The sequence below is a fragment of the Ammodytes marinus genome (genome assembly GCF_949987685.1).
Source record: "Ammodytes marinus genome assembly, chromosome: 1".
In the NCBI taxonomy this organism is placed as follows: Eukaryota; Metazoa; Chordata; class Actinopteri; order Uranoscopiformes; family Ammodytidae; genus Ammodytes; species Ammodytes marinus.
Window position 1 is genome coordinate 21,527,125 of NC_137230.1, and position 20,997 is coordinate 21,548,121.

General features: G+C 39.6%; 3 protein-coding genes across 4 annotated transcripts in view; 1 reads left to right on the forward strand and 2 right to left on the reverse strand.

The window, feature by feature from the left end:
- ankrd11 (ankyrin repeat domain 11) overlaps positions 1-5,945 on the reverse strand; it is a 176,387-nt gene extending 170,442 nt beyond the window's left edge. For both annotated transcript variants that reach the window (XM_080030440.1, XM_080030439.1), the window contains exon 1: positions 5,568-5,945. The gene's annotated coding sequence lies outside the window, so the exon portion shown is untranslated. The remainder of the gene's footprint in view (positions 1-5,567) is intronic.
- Positions 5,946-8,193: 2,248 nt separating this feature from the next.
- Positions 8,194-16,942, forward strand: spg7 (SPG7 matrix AAA peptidase subunit, paraplegin). Its single transcript, XM_080025186.1, has 17 exons — positions 8,194-8,787; positions 9,595-9,697; positions 9,791-9,883; positions 9,970-10,211; positions 10,320-10,459; positions 10,848-10,950; positions 11,054-11,179; positions 11,329-11,491; positions 11,671-11,844; positions 11,959-12,083; positions 12,505-12,607; positions 13,690-13,800; positions 13,906-14,021; positions 14,479-14,635; positions 15,028-15,191; positions 15,427-15,504; positions 15,634-16,942. The coding sequence occupies exons 1-17, from the start codon at positions 8,569-8,571 to the stop codon at positions 15,838-15,840; spliced, it is 2,424 nt and encodes an 807-aa protein (XP_079881312.1). The 5' UTR covers positions 8,194-8,568; the 3' UTR covers positions 15,841-16,942.
- A 788-nt stretch (positions 16,943-17,730) lies between these two features.
- The window catches only part of cdh15 (cadherin 15, type 1, M-cadherin (myotubule)), a gene marked incomplete at both ends in the record, with an annotated part of 28,184 nt that continues 24,917 nt past the window's right edge, over positions 17,731-20,997 (reverse strand). The window contains 3 exons of the mRNA XM_080028551.1: positions 17,731-17,931; positions 19,291-19,479; positions 19,751-19,899. Coding sequence (XP_079884677.1) covers positions 17,731-17,931; positions 19,291-19,479; positions 19,751-19,899 — 539 coding nt within the window. The remainder of the gene's footprint in view (positions 17,932-19,290; positions 19,480-19,750; positions 19,900-20,997) is intronic.

A 20,997-nucleotide genomic window follows, 5' to 3' on the forward strand; every position in this document is an offset into this window, starting at 1 on the left:
AGTATCTTTTTGTAGACTACACCATGGTTCATTGAAATGCGCGCGGAGAGTCGTAATGAAAGCAGTGTTTATTTAAGACTCATTATAATATACATAATATATCATATAGGGCTGGGCGATATGGACCAAATCTTATATCACGATATAGGTAAATTTATATCACGATATGGATATATATCACGATACAGGGTTTTTCCTGCATTCAAAAAATGTTGGCACCCGCCAAAGGAATTTTAGCGCCCCCCAAAGGAAAATCCTCAGCGCCAAAGTGTTTTTTTTTTTTTATATATAGATAAATAAATAAAAATCTACTTAAAACGGCTCCAAATGTGTTTCCATTTCCGTGCCATTCCAGTCATATTACTTGCAATCTCAGTTGTAAAAAAAGAAATCAGGTCGGGGATAATCGTTATTAAACTATCATTGTTCCGCTCGCCGGGGCATGCAGGCTTATAAATGCAGCAAACCCTTTCAGCCGTGAGCTCCGCTCGGCCCCTCCCTCACCTGATAGTTTCGCTAACGGCTAGTCCAGAGAGTACGAGGAAGATGTTGCGCATTGCCGGGTGTTTTGAAAAACTTCTAGATGACGAGAATAAAAGGTAAAACTAATTGTGTTGTCTGAAAACACTTCAGACTCACAACAAACTAAAATAATGTGCAAGATTTGTCACGCGCGCAAGATTTTCCTTTGGCGGGCGCTAAAATTCCTTTGGCGGGCGCCAAAATTTTTTGAATGCAGGAAAAACCCTGAAGGCTATGGAAATCATTATGGAAACAATATTTTTTTTTTATCAGTGATAGCTCAGCTGATCTCGTTGATATAGAGACCACGTCCGTCCGCTTTGTTTGACAACTGACAGAGCTGCCAAGTCTCACCCTTTTGGCCGTGAGACACACTCATATCAACCAGCTCACACTCTCACACGCTAGCCTACAACTCAAATTTCTCACGCGGAGAAGTTAATCCCCAAAATAACGATTGTTTTGCGGGATTTATAGCCCGTCCAGAGTAGGAGGGAGATGTTGCGCATTGCCGGGTGTTTTGAAAAACTTCTAGATGACGAGAATAAAGGTAAAACTAATTGTGTTGTCTGAAAACACTTCAGACTCACAACAGACTAAAATAATGTGCAAGATTTGTCACACGCGAGTAACGTGACATACGCGACCGAGAGAGAGAGACAGAGAGAGAGAAAGAAAAGTGATACGACCTGATCTGCACCTCTAAACATCCCGACCAATTTGTTTATTCACTTTAAGTCGAATCATAGTGGTCTATGACCAAGCAATCAATGAATAAAAACACAGGAAGTTTAAAGCTCCTTGACTCCTGCCACCACAACTGTCAACACTACAATGCAACTGCCTATCCATCCAGCTCCATGACATAAATAAATTATGCCCTTACATTCAATGCTAGCAAAAGACGTGCCCTATCAACACCATTTACAACTGGTTATTTTTATTTTGACATATTTTTTTTAAATTATTAAAAATATGTTTCACTTATTTAGCCTATTTCTATTCTCCCTGTTTTCAGTTCAATTAGGCCTTTGTTTAAAGTCCAAAGTCATGGTGTTATTAGAAAAAAACCTTGTTAAAAGTAAAATAAATGCATAATGTTCTTAAATCAATGATTAACTGTCTTTAATAATCGTGATAACACAATGTGATTACTCAAAATAATCATGATTATGATTTTTTCATATTCGAGCAGCCCTACCTTCTTCCATGGTTTAGATCAATTAGAAACAATTAAAGTATTAGGCCTAAATAGGTAGGCCTAGTCATTATTAGTATTTTGACTTCATATATAGGTTGTTTATTGTGATTTCATAAGCGTCAGTGAGCTCCATGGTAACACAGTGATTGACAGGCTGACTGAAATGCTCTTGAGCTGGACAGAAACTCTCCTCTCCCAACCCAACACCCCTCTTAAAATACACAAACCGTTTGCCTTTACTGTCGCGACCCCAAAAAAAGTCGGTCGCGTACTGACCCCCCAAAGGCCCATTCTGAGCCAGGAAAAACCCTGGCCTTAAGCCATAGGCTAGCCTACATGTTGTGTAATTCAGTGATTTTCAACCTTTAATGAGTCGAGGCTATGCATTGGCTTTGGCGATTTCCCTTGCCTCTTTTTTTTCTCTCCACACAAAGCTCTCCCATTGCACACACGCATGCCCCGGCCGCTTCCGAGAGCACAGACTGTTAGAACTCCTACAGTAAACCAATTCCGCATTGCACAAGGTGCAAACAACCTTGGTCTTGTCGAGGTTTCCATTGGGAAGCTTCTTAAAAATACATTTTCCCTGAAGCAAACCCGGCGGCTTCCTAGCTGCATCCATGTCAGCACGTTACGTTTGATGTGGTACACAGGTGCGAAGTCGGACTCGTTCTGACTCGTGCACTACAGTGCAATTCGGCCAGGTATACATCCGCGCTAAAATAAGAGGAACAAGAGATTAACGGCGATATTTTTTTTATCGCCGATAAGAGTCTGGCGTTAACGCAGCACGTTAACGCCGTTATCGGCCCACCACTAGTATAAATATAACACTAGCAATTGAGTGCAACAGAAAACAAATAAAGGCGCTTTCAGTTTGCTACCTCGGTTCGCACCGTATGCGAGAATGATAATTTAGTTTTCAATCGGTCCGTTGGGTTCCCTTTCACACATATTGTTTCCTCTGGTCCAAATCAGTTGCAGTGAGCCAAAATGCAACAGAACGCTCTCTTTGCTTGTTGGTCAGATGTGTCTGGGGCAAGAGCTAGGGCAAGGTAGTTCCTGAACTACTTTATAAATGGTCAGCATTTCCTACTGTAAGCCTACCCGAAGCCAAATAGACATCATGGAAACAAGGCTACTGAAACGTCCACCCAACCCTGTCCTGCTTTTCTGAAATCACCGCAGTGGAAGTTTTTTTTACGTCTGGATGAGTTAACCGCAGTTTGCAGGCTATACTATGCAGATGTAACATAAGGTGAATATAGTTTCCATAGCGCGTGTCCCCGCACCTGCGCTATACTCGTCCGGTGTTGTGCCGTTGTGTATTAAGCACTGTGAGGTGAAAAAGACGGTTTAATCCATGCTGTAAACAAAGTTCTGAGCTAATGTTTCAGCCAAATAGAGGCTGCGTATACTAGAGCAGTGTTTCTCAATCCTCTCCTGGAGCACCTGTACATTTAAGACCACTGATACCGGCTCCAACAGCTGCTCAGCTTGTTATAAAGCAGCTTCAGGAGTTTATAACAAGTTGCTGATTAGAATCAGCTGTCCTGTCACAGGATGACAGCATACCCTGTATGACTTCACTTTTATGTTTAGCCTACATTTTGTTTCCAATTGACTGGTTGTTATATTTTTATTGTAAACACATTATATAAATTTGACAATAAGACCTTAGTGTGGTACATTGAAAGAATAATGGAGATTATATCACTCGTGAGTCATGACACCATGTAGACCACCTTCAGAAATCAGGAATTAAAGAAATTAAATAAATACACTAATGTAGACTATATTCTAAAATAGCACAGGCATTTGTGAAAAAAAAAACAACAGCCCAAGACTCAATGTGGATCGTTTTTCCACATATTTTCAATACAACTAAGAGCAAAGGAAACGGATAGGTGAGGTCTGAAATATGCTATGATGATATAAATATGCACCACGTTAATAATAAAACTGTATATAAAACAGCTATCATTGCCTGCCATGTTGATGATGATGCGTATGACGGATGCGTATGACGGAAAGTCAGTAAGTCGGGCACCAACATTTTTTGCTAGTTGTTCCGACTTCAGCCAGCGTTCACGTGCATTTTCCCACTTGGGAAATGTTTTTTCCGGTGTGTCAGGCACCACATGAACGAGCCATCAGTCCACTCACATTCTCAAACGATACAACACCCTCTCCTCTCTACGCTTGTAACGAATCACAGCAAAGATGGAAATGCTCCCTAGTTTGTTTCAATTGAACCAAACACAGCAGGAAGTGTGAAAGTGCCTTAAAAAGGCACACAGCAGCTTACCACATACCAAACCTTTTAATTTTCAAATTAACTGTGACACAATTTTTACACTTCATATGTTAAAGAGAAACTTCAGTTTTAATAAGGTTTCCTTCTTTATGTGGGTTATCATACATTTACGAGAACACATCAGTAATGTAGAACAATGTATTAAGATAACATTTATGAATAATTCTGAAAACCCCCAGGTTTATATTTAAATCCCACACATTATAATCTTCATACGTAAACAGAAAGGGGGCACGCGAGACCCTTTGAATTGAGGCTTTAACTATGGCACAGAGAATTAGGACCTATAGGCAAGCTCAAGGGACACAGAGAAAGGCATCACTGCCTCTGCAGTGTAGTCAACATGAACGCCCCAACAAGCTAAAACACTCAGTATCTTGGTAGAAAACACCACCAGCGGCACTGCAGTGTTTTCTTCAGCACTGGTACTGCACCAAAGTGGAGAGCTTCTCCTCCAAATTCCATTTCCTCTACAGCTCATCTTGATTCCCACAATGTTGTGCCCCTCCTTCACATATTATCTAACACAGAAAACACAAGCACTCCACAGAGCTAACTTAGGTAATTGTGACAGATATCCATCCAAACAGTCCACAGATAGCCTGCTAAATACAAACACTTCCTGATAAATCCAGGTAGTCTCTGGGCATTCCCAAGCACTGTTAATTTTATAGTCCTACACGGCACACTAATTTTCTCCATGGGTTTTAATTCTGACAAGCTAATTCATTGCTTTCCTTAAACAGACTTGTAGCACATCCGTTTTGCTTTAGTGCTGGAACAGACCAGCAAATGGCCAAGACATAGTGTTTCATGACTGGAATGTATGACGCTGTGCACACAAACTGGAAAAGCAATAGACTAGTATGGCTTATATCAACATAATAAGGTAAACATGGAAGGTGTTATTGCAATACATTTGGCTAAACATTACTCCAAATGTTGCTGTAAATGCAGTGTGATGTAACCAATTCTGCCTCTAAAAACACATGAACAAGGCTGATCTGTTATTCTGTGTCTATGAATACACGCAAGTGTACATGTATGGTATATGTGTATGCAGCATTAGTCGCTGAATCAAAACATTCAGTATTTGATTTGAAAATATCCCCATACTCCCATAAACTACTCGAATAAGTTTATTGAAACCAATTTAAATAACGTACGTAACCTCAATGTGCAAGACATGAAATGAATGATCAGCATTTACAAAAATACAAACAAAACAAACAAGCTTAAGCCAAAGAAGGGCTGTGTTCAAGAAGCGCAGCAACTTGCTAAAACATAGCCTATCTGTGAATGTCCATTCAAACAACGTAAAGGCTACATGAAAACACTTAATTTAAAAGCATTTTAAGCATATCCACGCATAAAATTCCGACTTAGATGAAAATATTGTAAGTTGACCTTTGACGCAGCACACATCAATCAGAGTGAACCAAGGGGGAGAAATAGGCTAGTAGCCTAGTTTGTTGTTGTTAACGTGTTAGCTTTTAGCTATGCAGGAACTGTACAAATGCGACTTACCTCTGTTTGAACGTCCACAAATGCAATAGATACGTCAATCTCTAATGTTTAGTCTATGCCGCGATGTTTTCGGCCGATGCTGGATGGTCCCATTTGTTACCGTTGGTTTAGTTTAGACTGGTCCGAAGACATCCGCATAAACTCGCGACGACCATCGCAGCTCAAAAGCAGCTCACTAGAATCGAGGCTAAAACCGTGTAGACCAAGAAACAAGAAGTCCGATGAAAAAAACAATAAAATATCCACAAATACTCGTTTACCACCGCAGACTACGAACGATTAGCACTCCTTTTGCACGATGGTAGGCTTTCTTGGGTGAAGGTAAACCATCAAAATAGCATATTTAGTTTCTGTTTAATCCTCTCCGCCAACCCATTCGAGCGGTATTCGATCGGCCTTTGACTTCACTCTGTGGACGTTCGCGACGGAAACGCTTCGTGAATGAAACGAACCTCCTGATTGGTTCCTAAAGTGTAGGCGGATACGCTTTCCCGCATGCAATGAAACTTACGCCATTTTGGATCTATACAACATAATGCTCAAGCTTCAGAATAAACAGACTCAAGGCTCCAACGTGGCTGACCGCGGTGCACAGTTTCATATGCAACAGACAACACTCCATTATATAGATGGAGACCTGAGAAAAGGAAATGGAGTACAGGCATAGGGTGCACTCGTTTTCCACAATTTTGAAAACATCAACATTTATTTATATTTGTTTAAACGTTAACGTCATTTCGAAATGTGATTTTGTACTGCTGCAAAAGGTGAATATGTGTAAGCAGTTTCTTAAAGCTGATAACTGCCTGCATTCACACAAACGATGTGTTATTAAACTACATATTACGTGGATGTTCGGTATTGGCTAATTCACTTCTCACAAAAGTATACTCACGGGTATCAATATTTCCCATACATTTGGGGTTCATGAAGAAGGCTACACGTTTTTTTTTTTGTTATTTAACGAATCTGTGAAGTTATACCCCAAACACATGACATGGTTAGAGAGAGATATATAGACTAGGCTACTATGAAAAGAGCGAGCCAGTTGGCAGGAAAGCGGGGCCTGCTTGTGAAAAAACCCAACGCACCCACGTTCCTAATGAAACGCCAAAGACTGAAACGAAGGCTGTAATTGGCTCAAAGAAAAATATCTCTACTCTTATTGGATACCTTAATATGTCACTCAAACCGACCCGTACACGTCGATATTCGTGGTATTATTAAATGTGGTTATTTTACAACAGGGTTGGGAATGTGAGGCTCAGAAATCTGAATGCTATGTTTTTTTTTCATTCTAGCTATTTTCACTGACTTGTGCACTTTCAAGTAAAGAAGAGACAGTCATCACAAATGACTAACTGAGGTCATTTTTTGGACAGAAAAACATCAGACTGTTGGTCATCACTCCAAAATTATGTTGTAGGTTCTTTACAGCATCATATTGGTGTCATGTACTGTAGTGACCAACAGTCTCATGTGTTTTGCTCAACCTAATTAGACGAAGGTTTACTGAATACAGGCTAACAGCGCACTCTGCTGGAGTACTGCTACAGTGTTGATACAAATTTAAATAATGATTAGATTAGAAATGTTATGCTATCATAAACAATAATACAGCAGGTAAAATAAGCACAATTACATAAACAAGATAAAAATAGATACAAATAAATCGGTGGTTGTAAGTCTTTCATATTTTTATGCAGATGATCGTTACATTCTGAGATGAACACAGAAACACTATTATGAGTTGAAACAATTGAATTGTTTTGCATTGCTACTAAATATATAACACTTTACATAGGCTACTGGTTAATTGTGCATTGCTCCTATAAAGTGCATCCACACCTAAATGATAATAACAGGAAATTAGCACGTAGTCCACGCTAATTAGCAGGCACGCAGCCCAGTATACTATCCCACATTAGTTCCATTCATTAAAAGACTGGTCTCGAACAGCCAGACCACACATTAAAAAACAAACCCTGGGCCCAAAGTGGCTCAAGGTCAAATTGATTCTAAATCAACTGAACCAATAATGTAGGGAATACCGGGTATGGTGTGTTGTAACCATATACTATAGCCTATATAAAATGTGTGTTGTAATGGGGAGAGTTGTAAGACCACTAAAGTGATAATATGAGTGAAATGATCATTCGATTGTTGATCCACTTCCTACTGGACCCCCACAGACGGATTGTAAACGGAAAAAGGGGTGAGGGGGGGGGGGGGGGGGGGGGTAAGAAAGTACTTTTTTAGACCAAGACTACAATTTGTTTATTTCTCATAATATTACAGCTAGAATAATTTTTCCTACGCCTACATAGGATCACCCCTATGGCCTGGACCTTAAATGCGCAGTGAGTGTGCGCCGCATCAAAGACTCTATATATTGCAGTTAACATAACGATGCTACTCTGCTGAATCACGCACCGTTTATTTTGGTTTTCTAGTGGGCAATACTAAATACATACATCTAGTATACTTGCAGTTGACTCCATTTCTGGAAAAAATACTTGAGACCTGAGACTATTTACTTTATTTTTTAGTTCCTGCGCAAATGTGTGCGCAGCTAGCAGGTCCTTGAAGAACAACAACATAAAGGTTGAAGTTGAGAGTTCGAGGGTTCTGCTGCTACGATATGCTTTCAACTGTAATGATCAATCTAAAGCGTACTTTAAACAAGTCTAAACAAAGGATATGCCACAATGACAAAAATAACTAATATAGAGTAGGTCCATGGTAAATACGTGTGGTGTTTTTTTGCTTTCTCTTCCGCGCGCAAGAACACCGGGAGTGTAAATATTAGCAGTGTTGCTTTGGAGCTGACATCTTTGCTCGGCTGCACGGTTAAGTAACCGTCCGAGGTAAACAAATGTGTTATAACCTCTTGTTGTGTACAGTCTAAGGTTGTAGCATACTTGATTTAAGCTTCATAGAAAGCTGATAGCTATGGCATCGCGCATTTTAAGTTAAAGTACATTCAGTGGAAACAGACAGTATGTTAGCGTTGTTGTTGCAGCAACGCGCTGCCCTTTGTAGAAAACCTAGCAGAGGTTTATCGCTGACCCTGTCAAGACGAAACTATCGGGTTTTAGCAAACAAGCAGACATCCAGCGATAGTGTTAGAAATGTGCTGTCAGAATGGTATAATGTCAGGAAGATGCGTCTTTCAAACTCGGAGCGGTCACTTTCGAGTCAGCCACAGAAACTCATCCAGGTAAGCCGACTATACTTCACTTCACATTGGGAAGGGGTTTTCTCAATGTTAACAGAGTTTTGTCTTACATGATTCCTACATATAAGCCTACTTAAAAACTCTTAAAGTTTACCGAAATATATCTAATGTAAGCCCGTAATGAGTATTAACATGTCTTCAATCAATCTTTCAAAAGCCAAAAGGAGTTGGATTGTTATGCGGTTTAAACTCCAAATAGTTTGGAGCATCTTTTTATTTTGGTGCGACAATATAATTGTTTATTTAGTTTTGTATTTAAAAAAACTGAAATGAAATGATGACAGCCTGAGCCTACTAAATTTATTTAAAAAATATATTTTTTTCAATATTTTAACATTTCAACATATCATGTTTTATACAAACAATGTTCCAAACCCAAATTAATTGATGTCCCTTTTCTCTCTGCGGTTATGATTGTCATTAATTTCATTAAGATTGGCATTAAAAGAAAAATCATGCAATGACTTGAATCAAACTTGCGTTTAGCTGTAAACCTGTAATTTGTAATGGGTGGTAGTGGAAACTGTATGTTTAATGTAAAATGTTGAAACACTTTCAAAAGTAGCCATGGTATATTTTATTAAATGTTATTTTTTTACTTCACTAGAAGTTCTTCCATCTCAAATGAGATGATACTTTACTGCTTCTACTCTGCTGTAACGGCATCCACTGTGTTGATGACATTTCGATGTGTTCAAACCACAGCAATTGTTTTGACTTCTTCTGTGTTACACTTTTACTGACATTTTATCTCAACAAAATCTGTTGTGCCGACGTTCCTTTTCTCAGAGTCTTCTCTGCAGACCTTTGGGTCCTGGTATGGTTGGAGTCACCAAAGAGTTAATCAGGAACAACCTGATGAGGAACCCAGTTGGTTTGGTAAATCTATTAGGTAAATGCTCAGTTTGATCAACCGTAGTATGATTATACCCTTACACATACATATGGTCTGTTTACATCTTGCTTATGGCTACTTTGATTCCAGGGGCCACCTACTTCTTCAGTTCATCTCAATCTAGACAAGAGAAAAACAAAAGTAAAGAACCAGAGAAGGGAAAAACTCCAGAGGAAGATGAAGGTGAGTGATGAACTGCTGTGGCTGCTTTGAGGAGCTGGCTGTCATCCTAATGTTTTTATTTCTGGTCAATCCGCTTCACCATTCAGAGGAGAAGAAGCGCCGTGAGCAGGAGGACCAGATGTACCGGGAGCGCCTGCGGACCCTCTTTATCATAGCGCTCATCATGAGCCTGCTCAACTCCATTAACACTAGCGGCGGTAACATCTCTTGGAACGACTTTGTCAACGAGATGCTGGCCAAGGGAGAGGTGTCACGTGTGCAAGTGGTTCCTGAGAGTGACATCGTAGAAATCTACCTTCATCCCGGAGCGGTTATATTCGGGAGGCCTGTATGTTTTCATGCAAACACACAATTAGCAATTAGCCTGTGAACCGTTTGCAGTCGACTTGTATGCTCATCCCTTTCTTTTTTTCTGCCATGTTTCTTGCTTTTGCAGAGGCTGGCACTCATGTACAGAATGCAGGTGGCCAATATTGACAAATTTGAGGAGAAGCTGAGAGCTGCTGAAGAAGAGCTGCAAATTGACACCAAGGACAGGATACCGGTGTCCTACAAACGCACCGGATTCTTTGGGAAGTAAGGACATCACCTACCGCAGATTGGACTTTAGAAAATCAAAATAAATTCATTTATCATGCGCCTGAGAAGGTTAAATTAGCAATTTTTAGTCAGTTTTGTCAATTGCAAGAAAAAACAACATTTTCAATTAACTTGTAATTGTGTTGGATTCTTCTTCTCATTATTTGTTTGTAATGAACCAATAGACCCCCCCCCATATGTGTTTTAATTCCATAATGGTTTCTTTAAAACATGTGTCTGACTGGTATATCCATTTAAAGAGACTGGTCAAATTGGGGAGCAACTCCAACTGTATTTTTAAATGTCTTGAATTTTGATTTTGTCCTAAGGGTGAAAAAACAAAACAAAACGAAATGCAATCTGTTCCTATCCATTTACTTTGCAGTGCAGTCTATGCTTTGGGGATGGCTGCTATTGGTGTCGCCATTCTCTGGTATATCTTCCGACTAGCAGGGATGGGCGGCAGAGAGGGCGGCTTCAGCGCCTTCGTGAGTGCAACAGCATAAATTGGCATGTGTACTGGTAAAATTCTTGTTGTGTCCCTCTCATTTAACTAAGCACATTAATTACCTATAACAACACACTCAACAGAATCAGCTGAAGATGGCCAAGTTCACCATTGTGGATGGCAAGTCGGGTAAAGGTGTGAGTTTCAAAGACGTAGCAGGCATGCACGAGGCTAAGATGGAAGTAGAGGAATTTGTTGACTACCTCAAGGTAAGAAGCTAGACTCATAGTGAGGATAAATAAAAGTTAAATGAAAATGAATATATGTTGCACTTGTATAGTAAATTTACCCATGTTTAAAAAAACAATAATTTATTTTATTTTATGTAAAGCGCATGTTTTTTTTTAACCTTTGTCAGACTCCTGAACGATACCTCCAGTTGGGAGCAAAGGTTCCCAAGGGTGCACTGCTGCTCGGGCCCCCAGGCTGCGGGAAGACCCTGCTGGCTAAGGCTGTAGCCACTGAGGCCCAGGTGCCCTTTCTGGCTATGGCTGGATCTGAGTTTGTGGAGGTCATTGGAGGTATGTAAAAGATCAAAAGATCCGGACTGTTTTTCTGTATACATTACTTAATATTATTTTTGTGCAAACATCCTCTCACACCAATAGGTATGGTTGATAAAAAGATATCTTGATATTTGATTGAGCCACATTTGCTGTTTATTGCTCCTCAGTGTTTTGATGTGACTTGTGTTGTGTAGGCCTGGGCGCTGCGAGGGTCAGGAGTCTGTTCAAGGAGGCCCGAAGCCGAGCACCCTGCATCGTCTACATCGACGAGATCGACGCGGTGGGAAAGAAGCGCTCCAACAACACGTCAGGTTTCTCCAACACCGAAGAGGAGCAGACCCTCAACCAGCTGCTGGTGGAGATGGATGGTGAGTTGACACATTGGCATTGCATGGCCTTGTATTTGTTGTCCTCAGAGGCTGACTTTTCATACAAAATAGGAAAAAGTTGAACGCCTCTTCTTTCTTTCTTTTTTTTTGCAGGGATGGGAACGACGGACCACGTCATCGTCCTCGCTTCCACCAACAGAGCTGATATCTTGGACAATGCTCTCATGAGGCCGGGCAGACTGGACAGGCACATATTCATTGATCTGCCCACATTGCAGGTGGACTTTTCAGCAACCTTAATGATGTAGTTACTGTACCCCTACTTAGTTGTGTTTGTACCCGATTTAAAACAGCAAGTTAAGTTTGAGTTAATCACACCTTTTTAAATCTGTAAAAGAAATCATATCTCCTGTTTTTGTCCAATCTTGATGTTTTTTTGTAATTTTGTAAAGCAAACATTTGTTGTGTGTTTTTCAGCAGAAAATGTACTTTGTCAGGGAACTCCATATTTCAAGATTAATGCTTAACGCCTCGTAGCTGCTCCTTATCATATCAATCTGTTCCATGATACATTCTCACACAAACAGCAGATACCTGTAAGCTTGGGAAAAGCTAGACCACATTTACTGTGTTGCTGGTATAGACAGAGTCTGTCATTTAAATCGTGTTCGTCTCATTTTCAATTGTTGCTTTTTTCAGGAGAGGAAGGAGATCTTTGAGCAACATCTTAAGATCTTGAAGCTGAACGAACCGGCTCATTTCTACTCCCTGCGTCTGGCTGAGCTCACCCCAGGCTTCAGTGGTATGTACACATATTTATATTTTTGTTGTCATGGATTTTATATTTTTTTAGGTGATTCAGTAGCACAAAAATGTATTTGGTAGCACACAAAGTATGATCGAAAATTTGCATAACCTTAACCCTTGCATTTCACTGTAATTACCTTTGAGCCTGTCATCTTGGTCTCCTTTGAGATTCTCAATTAATATTATATCCTAGTGTGTGCAGTAATAATTGTAGAATAATTAATAGGGGTGCACTGATTACAATTTAGACAAAATAATCTAACCTGCCAATTGCAATTTTTTGCTGATTCAGAATTATTTTTATGGGGAAAAATATAAAAATAATATCTATATCTATATATGTTTTGTATATACATATAATTATTATATTAATAATAATAATTTTTAGAAAATGTCCTTCTGTTAATTAAAACCAAACTTTAAAACATTAAACATAGCCTATTAAATAAATAAGTATACATATTGGTACAATTTAGGATCAATTAAATAGGTTGTGTTTTGAATGTGTTGGAAGTTGTTCTTCAGTGGCTTATTTCAAACTTTGTTTTTAGACTACTGTTGACTTTTCTCTGCAGCTGAATGAGTTGCCTGCTAACTTCCTGTTCTTACCGGCTTCAAAATAAAAGTCAACTCACGTTTGGCTATTAACAGGCTTTTAACGTGAAGGCGCACAGGAAATGTTCTGTTTGCACACGCGCCAATTTAACTGCGGTAATCTCCTTCCGGTTATTACCGTTGGTGAAGTTTTACGGTAGAATCGCTGCACGAACACAGATCCCGAGGAGACATATCTTTCACCAGCCAAAGTGAAGGGTGAACTCAATAACTTACTTGCCTAAGACTACATTTACCCCCATTTGGAGTGTTAATGTAGAGCCCTCTAAGCAGTGTTCTGCATCTCTCCTCTGTGTTTCAAAGACAGCCTCTCCTCATTATCAACTAGCACTAGTGCGAATGGACTTGTATTCATCATCGCACGTGATCAATTTCAGTAGCAAATGCGATCAAAACTGTTGCACTGTACAGCCCTGGCCCATATGATTGATCTCTTTTTGCTAACTCACCTGGTCTCCGCAGGTGCTGATATTGCCAACATTTGTAACGAAGCCGCTCTGCATGCTGCAAGAGAAGGACACAAGTCCATCCACACCTTCAACTTTGAGTATGCGGTGGAGAGAGTGATAGCAGGTATGCTGTGTTGTGGGCAAACAATACATTCCATAAAGCTTAATTGCTACTTTAGCAAAATCTGACCAATATCTGTGTATTTTTTCTGTGTGTGTGTGTGTTCAGGAAGTGTAAAGAAGAGTAAGATCCTGTCTAAAGAGGAGCAGAGGATTGTTGCCTTCCATGAGTCTGGACATGCCTTAGTGGGATGGCTGCTTGAGCACACAGAGGCAGTCATGAAGGTAGGAACACACTCAACGCCTGTCTGCTCCTAGCTGGAGTGTAGGTTCTTACTCCTAATTGTATGTCTGCCATATTTAGTTTAATCAGAGTGTTCCATTAGATCGAGGTGTTGGCACTTTTTATAGTTTAAACTTATTGATGCTTGTATTTTCTGATTTTATTGAAGAGTTAGACGCCATATCTGAAGAAATAAATTAATATAGTGTGTCTAACAAGTTTTTACTTTGTCTTCTTAGTTATGTACTTTATTGATACGAGTGGTTCTTTAAGTTTTTTAAATGTATTTTATTAAATGTATATGTATCTGTGATCTCAAGGTGAGAAAGTCACCCTCTTTTATCGGTTGCTCTATCTCAGCTCACATTTGATCCATTGGGCTGTCACACATATGACTCTGTGTCCTTGGTTTTAATTCCCTTTTGAAATAACTCACTGATGTTGTGGTGTGTATTTCAGGTGTCCATTGCCCCGCGGACTAACGCAGCCCTGGGATTTGCCCAGATTTTGCCTCGTGACCAGTTCCTGTTCACCAAAGAGCAGCTCTTTGAGCGGATGTGCATGGCTCTGGGAGGACGAACCGCTGAGGCTATCACCTTCAACAAGGTTACAACAGGTACGCCCCTTCTATTTCATATCCACTGCTACCATGCATGTAACCTTCTTCCAATGCCACATATATGATCCTGCTGATTTGCCTCCAAACGATTCCTCAATAGCTTTTACTTCTCAGTTTCCTACCCTTTCAAATCTCAATTGTTAACAAATAATGATTTTTCTCCGACCATTTGTAGGAAATGAATCAAATGAGAGAAACATCAGTGGAAACAAGTGTAATGAGCTCATAATAAAGACTGAAGTGTTTTTTAGTGCCTTATCCTGACCTTTGCGCTTGCAGTTTGTTTCTCATTATTTTTGTTAAAGTGAAATGACATGCTGGGTAATATATACATTGGCACCCAGTTGGGTTTTTACCTAAAGTTAATTATCCTTGCTCTGTGTCTTTAGGAGCTCAAGATGACTTGCGTAAGGTGACACGTGTGGCCTACTCTATGGTGAAGCAGTATGGCATGTGTGACAGCGTCGGCCAGGTGTCCTTCCCGGACACAGAGCAGCAAGGTGCCATTGGACGCCGTCCTTTCAGCCAGGGCCTGCAGCAGCAGATGGACCACGTGGGTTCTAAAACTGGATTGCTTCTCTCTTCTCTGTTAGCCTACATTAGCACACTGTGAATGTTGACACAATGAGTCTTGGCTATCACCTCAAAGCTTTCACTTTGTGCCGTTATTTGAATGGGGCATTATGTGTTCTGAAATAGGACTATTTCTCACTAACCTAGCATACACAGTGAATGTTGTTGCATGGCATCATAATGTATAGATCTGACAGAACTTGTTGTTCTTTCAGGAGGCTAAGTTGTTGATAGCCCGTGCTTACAGGCACACAGAGAAGCTGCTACTGGACAACAGAGACAAGCTGATACAGGTCAGTTGATCCCTTCTTTGATCATTAATGTTGAATTGTGAGACCATATCTAAATTTGTTTTGCTATCATTGAGCACAGAAGCTGTATTTACTTCAGAATTCACATTGGTTGGGCTCTGTCTTTTCCAGTTGGCCAATGCACTGATAGAGCGTGAGGTGGTGAACTACGAGGACATTGAAGCCCTGCTGGGTCCCCACCCTCATGGGCCCAAGAAGATGATCGTCCCACAGAGCTGGTTGGAGGCTGAGAGGGACAAACAAGACACAGGAGAAGACGAACCTCAGCCTCCGCCCCGCAAACAAAGAGAAGAGGACATGGATCCACAAATGGTCTAATTTATAGAAGTATATGTATGTCTCCAATGATTTCCCCACTGCTGCAGTTTGTGTGGGTCATCAGGGACTGTGGGAATGTTGTGGCATTGATTCCCCACTGGAGCTTTATAAACTTGAAAGTGAAATCATAAAATATTCTTTAAGCTCTGCACTTCCTGGAGACTTTTTGGTAAATAGACATTTGCAGTTGATTTCTAGTTAGCAGACCCATTTTGATGATCTGAAAACAGGCCTCAACAAGTTGGTGTGATTGCTTTGGAAGGAATTTCATAATTTCTCTCTTTTGCTTGTTTGCATAGCCATATTATTATGCCAGGGAGGAGCAAGTAAGTAAGCAAGTCTATCCAAACAGGATGTCTCCAACTTGTCTAAGTCGCTAGATAGTTCAGAAAAGCCCTCTAATCAACATTTACTGTGCAATCAACAAGTATATGCTCTGTCTTAGAATTCCCAAACACAGTGTGCTAATATCCGAAACTCATATGGGATCATATTTATGCTACTGTAGCATTTACAGGTTTGGATTCAACGTAGCAAAGGAACCGCAAGCACTTATTAACTTGAATTATTCTGTACTGTAAGAAAAGTAGAAAATATGTGTGATTTGATCTACTTTGTCAGAGATGACATGCACCAAATATATTAGCATTCATTGAATTGACTCACATCTACAAAAACACATTGAGGTCGCATCATTGCGTTTGGTTTTCAAGTGAGCGGCAGGAAATATTTATATTGATTGTAGTATATTGCTGTGGACATTTATACCTAATAGTGAGTCCTTGAGTCATTTTTTGTTGTTGACTGAACTGAAACAAGTGATAAGGAATCCATCAGTGAGGAAACTACATTTTAAAATCCCCCTTTTTAAGGTTGAAATATCAAAGCCTCTGTCCTGCTAGTGATTTGAATGGCTGATTTGGGTTACTCCTTCTCTCCCTGCGAGATAGGTTTAAGTTAATGGATGAGGTTGTGTTTTCTTTGAAAATAAGGTCTTTGAATTAGGGACTGTGTGTTGTTACTATGGCTACACATGAATATATTTGACTCTTGAAGGATGGTGTTGCTAAACATTCAAATAAAGTGTTATCTAAAGATTGTATCTTGTTCCTCATGCTGTATTTGTTTATGTTTGAAATATGAGTAAAACTAGTACAGCCTGCGAGGAGAGACTTATTTCATAATGAACAATACAAAAACCAAATAAAAGATTTACATTTATTCTGTAAGCACTAGTAAAACCTCCATTCAGTGAACATATTAAAAAAAAAAGAAAAACAATTTGATTACAGAGCATTGTGTGGTACGGTATGTATTGGTGAGTATTATTTTGCGCTTCCAAAAAATTTACAGGCTGGAATGGAGGATTTCTGACAGAAAGAAATAAAAAACAATCAAAATGAATATCAAAGCAAATTTCTCTTATAAAATAATCACTTATATAAAAAAAAGAAATACATTTAAAATATATATATTTTAGATCTCAGGGATTGCTTCACTGTGTGCATCACTACTGAGGATCAATAAAAACCATGCCTGGACAATCATTTTAACACACATCCTCCCCGCCCTTGTAGTATGCACAGCTCCTGTCCTTGCGGCTGATCGTGCCAACAACACACGATTTCAAGGTCTCATTCACTTTTCCCGAGACACTTTCCAATGAGCCATTTTGTCAGTTGTGACAAATGATCCTCAATAAAAATTTAAAAAACCTGGGCCCATCAGATGTTAAAGGTCTGTGGTTTTTGCATAGCATTTTTTCCCCCCCTTGGAACACTTCAAATCCTATCCTAGACTTCTAGAATATATTTTTTTTGTCCAGAAAAAAACACCTTAGGCATGATCTGTGTCCCTGACTGATAGGGGAATCACACGGGTCTTCTCTCCTTAACGTGGGTCATACATGTTGGCCAGTTTCTGAAAGCGTGGTCCCCAGTCGTTGAGGTAGTCATAGTCTTGGTCTTCATCGGAGCCACATGACGCGATGGAGCTGAGGCTTCCTGCCACTGAGCCCTCTCCCTCATAGTCATAGATCAGGGCAGTGTCGTATGGAGGCACGTTAGGATCGTTGTCTGCAGCCTCCAGGCCCTAAGGGGGAAAACATGATTTTTGATTATAGGTTTATAAGGCTGAAGCCCTGGTAATGCAGTTTTTTTTCTCCCAAATCAAGGGTGTAAGAACAGAGCAGAGGGTGTCCTATGCTGTACATATTGCTCTGAGGAACTTTCAGTTTGTGTTAATTCTTGCACACCCTTTGGACAAAAGCAGTACTTTACTACGCCAGCTTTAGTTCCTGGGTGAGCGTACCCTATCCAAAAGCTCGCCCAAAGCAGACAGGAGTGGAGATCCTTCGTTGCTGCCCTACATGCCACTAGGCATAAAGGGCAGTAAGTAAGTAAGTAAGAGCGTACCCATGACAAAGGCATTGAGAAAGACTTTAGAAAAATAGCATTCTTTGCACTGATGGTCTCGTTTGCTGTTACATATAATTTATGATCATCAGAGGAAAATTAGACTGTCCCCAAAATATTAAAAAGTTCCTTGTAGCACCTTTAATGCTCCCTGAGGCAAATTGTGATTTACAAATAAGGCGCAATGGCGTGGGATAACATCCAATACACATACATTTTTTTCTCTTTTACATTTGTCAGAAAAATCTTATTGCATTTGATTCTAGGTAAACAGTTGTGCCCACACCTTACAAAACTGCTTCTCTCTCCTTAAGATCTAACTTGTTATTAAAATGTTCCTGTTGAGTCCCACTCCAGTATCTTCCTTTAACAGGAAAGTCATTTGTTTTTGATTTAAGTTTTATAACGTTTAATGAGCAAGGGGTAACTTTCACTGGGGTTGGGGAGCATGTTATGTCCCCCTCACTTTTCAAAGACAATTTTTGTCCCTTTCCCTTTTAAACTGTAGTTTCAATTTACTCAACAAAATCTCTCGTATTGGGTTTCGCCTCTCAGGCTACAAAGATGCTACTGCTCTACCATTATTAATAGGAACTATTCTCCTAAAAAAAGAGGTTTAAACATCAGTCTAGCCAATAGTTTGGCCTTTAAGCAGAGATGAGGAGCGGGCTTCAGAAGTTTGCTTAATCATTTGTTTCCAAACTGAACACCCACAGATATCTTTTTATATATATATTTTTTCATTTTCAAATGTGTAGTCTCAGGACTAACCAATGCTGACTCAAGTCACTAAAGGCAATTTCTCAGACTTCACTAAAGTCTCTCTAGGGTCACTGTAGTCTTTATAAAAATGTCTTTAGTTGTATACGCTAAACAGATTTGTAATAAATCGCTCGAGTTTTCCTTTAATGTATTCACATATATTACGAAAGAGTTTTATCAGAAAACAAGTGATAGTCAGTGGTGGGTGTTACCTTATGATATGGTTATGTTATTAACTAAGTTAAAATAAAAATGTTTTCGGTAAAAGCCTCACATCATTGATATAGTCCTCAATGTCAGTGGGATCGGCAGGAGGCCTCCGTGGGTAGATGGGTGAGGGCAGGTTATGCGGGGCATCCTTCCTGAGGGGCTGCTTGCCTCGAGGCATACCAGGTGGGCAGTAGGACCCAGGGGTCGAAGGTGTGTCATAGGGATTCCACAGAAGGTCAATGTTAAAGGCATTCTGAAGGTGAGAGGAAGATTCATTTAAGAATACAGTGACAATAAAACAGGAAAAACAAAATTGTGTTCAAGTTCATTGTGACACACCATAATTATGACTGAATACCATTTGTTTTACTATTGAATACAACCAGAAAACATGTCTTGACCTTTTGTGCCACCTCCATTCCTCAACCCTAACGATTGATACATATTCCAGATGCACATTTCCTGCACGCAAGCTGTACAAACAGCATTTTAGCATGACCCTTTGGCGTGTGTAGCCTCCTCACCTCATCCTCTTCACCCCCTCCTTGCTCGTCATAGTTGAAGACGTTGTCACGAATGTCGTCTTCTGATTCGCCGACTAGCAGACCAGTTCCTTTCTTGATATGGTGGCGTCTCCCACAGGCGGTCACTGCCACAGCCAGGAGGAGCAGCACTGCCATCAAACAGAAAATATTATTTTCTTGATTTAATGCTAAGTCCATAAAATGTCAGAACATGGTGAAACATTGAAAGGCCAAAGTCATATCCAAAATATCTGAAACTACAGTCAGATTATTGTGAAAAAAAGAAAAAAGACCTCGGTAACACTTTACAATAAGGTACACAAAAAAAGAGTAGTTACCCTTTTAAAAAGAGTAGTTACCCTTTTGAAAAGAGTAGTTACCCTTTTGAAAAGAGTAGTTACCCTTTTCAAAAAGAGTAGTTACCCTTTTTGAAAAGAGTAGTTACCCTTTTCAAAAAGAGTAGTTACACTTTTGAAAAGAGTAGTTACCCTTTTGAAAAGAGTAGTTACCCTTTTCAAAAAGAGTAGTTACCCTTTTCGAAAAGAGTAGTTACCCTTTTTGAAAAGAGTAGTTACCCTTTTTGAAAAGAGTAGTTACCCTTTTCAAAAAGAGTAGTTACACTTTTGAAAAGAGTAGTTACCCTTTTGAAAAGAGTAGTTACCCTTTTCAAAAAGAGTAGTTACCCTTTTCAAAAAGAGTAGTTACCCTTTTCGAAAAGAGTAGTTACCCTTTTTGAAAAGAGTAGTTACCCTTTTCAAAAAGAGTAGTTACACTTTTGAAAAGAGTAGTTACCCTTTTGAAAAGAGTAGTTACCCTTTTCAAAAAGAGTAGTTACACTTTTGAAAAGAGTAGTTACCCTTTTCAAAAAGAGTAGTTACCCTTTTCAAAAAGAGTAGTTACCCTTTTGAAAAGAGTAGTTACCCTTTTCAAAAAGAGTAGTTACACTTTTGAAAAGAGTAGTTACCCTTTTGAAAAGAGTAGTTACCCTTTTCAAAAAGAGTAGTTACCCTTTTCGAAAAGAGTAGTTACCCTTTTCAAAAAGAGTAGTTACACTTTTGAAAAGAGTAGTTACCCTTTTGAAAAGAGTAGTTACCCTTTTCAAAAAGAGTAGTTACCCTTTTTGAAAAGAGTAGTTACCCTTTTGAAAAGGTTAGTTACCCTTTTGAAAAGGTACGTTTTTGAATTTTCTCCATCCACTTAGAATGGGGCTGTGGAGTCATTTTTGGAAAATAACATTTCAGATCCAC

Coding starts and splice junctions, on each gene's coding strand:
- spg7 (XM_080025186.1), top strand. CDS start 8,569: ATGTTAGCGTTGTTGTTGCAGCAACGCGCTGCCCTTTGTAGAAAACCT. Junction 14,022..14,478: donor ACACAGAGGCAGTCATGAAG/GTAGGAACACAC, acceptor TGTGTATTTCAG/GTGTCCATTGCCCCGCGGAC. Junction 15,192..15,426: donor TGCAGCAGCAGATGGACCAC/GTGGGTTCTAAA, acceptor TTGTTCTTTCAG/GAGGCTAAGTTGTTGATAGC.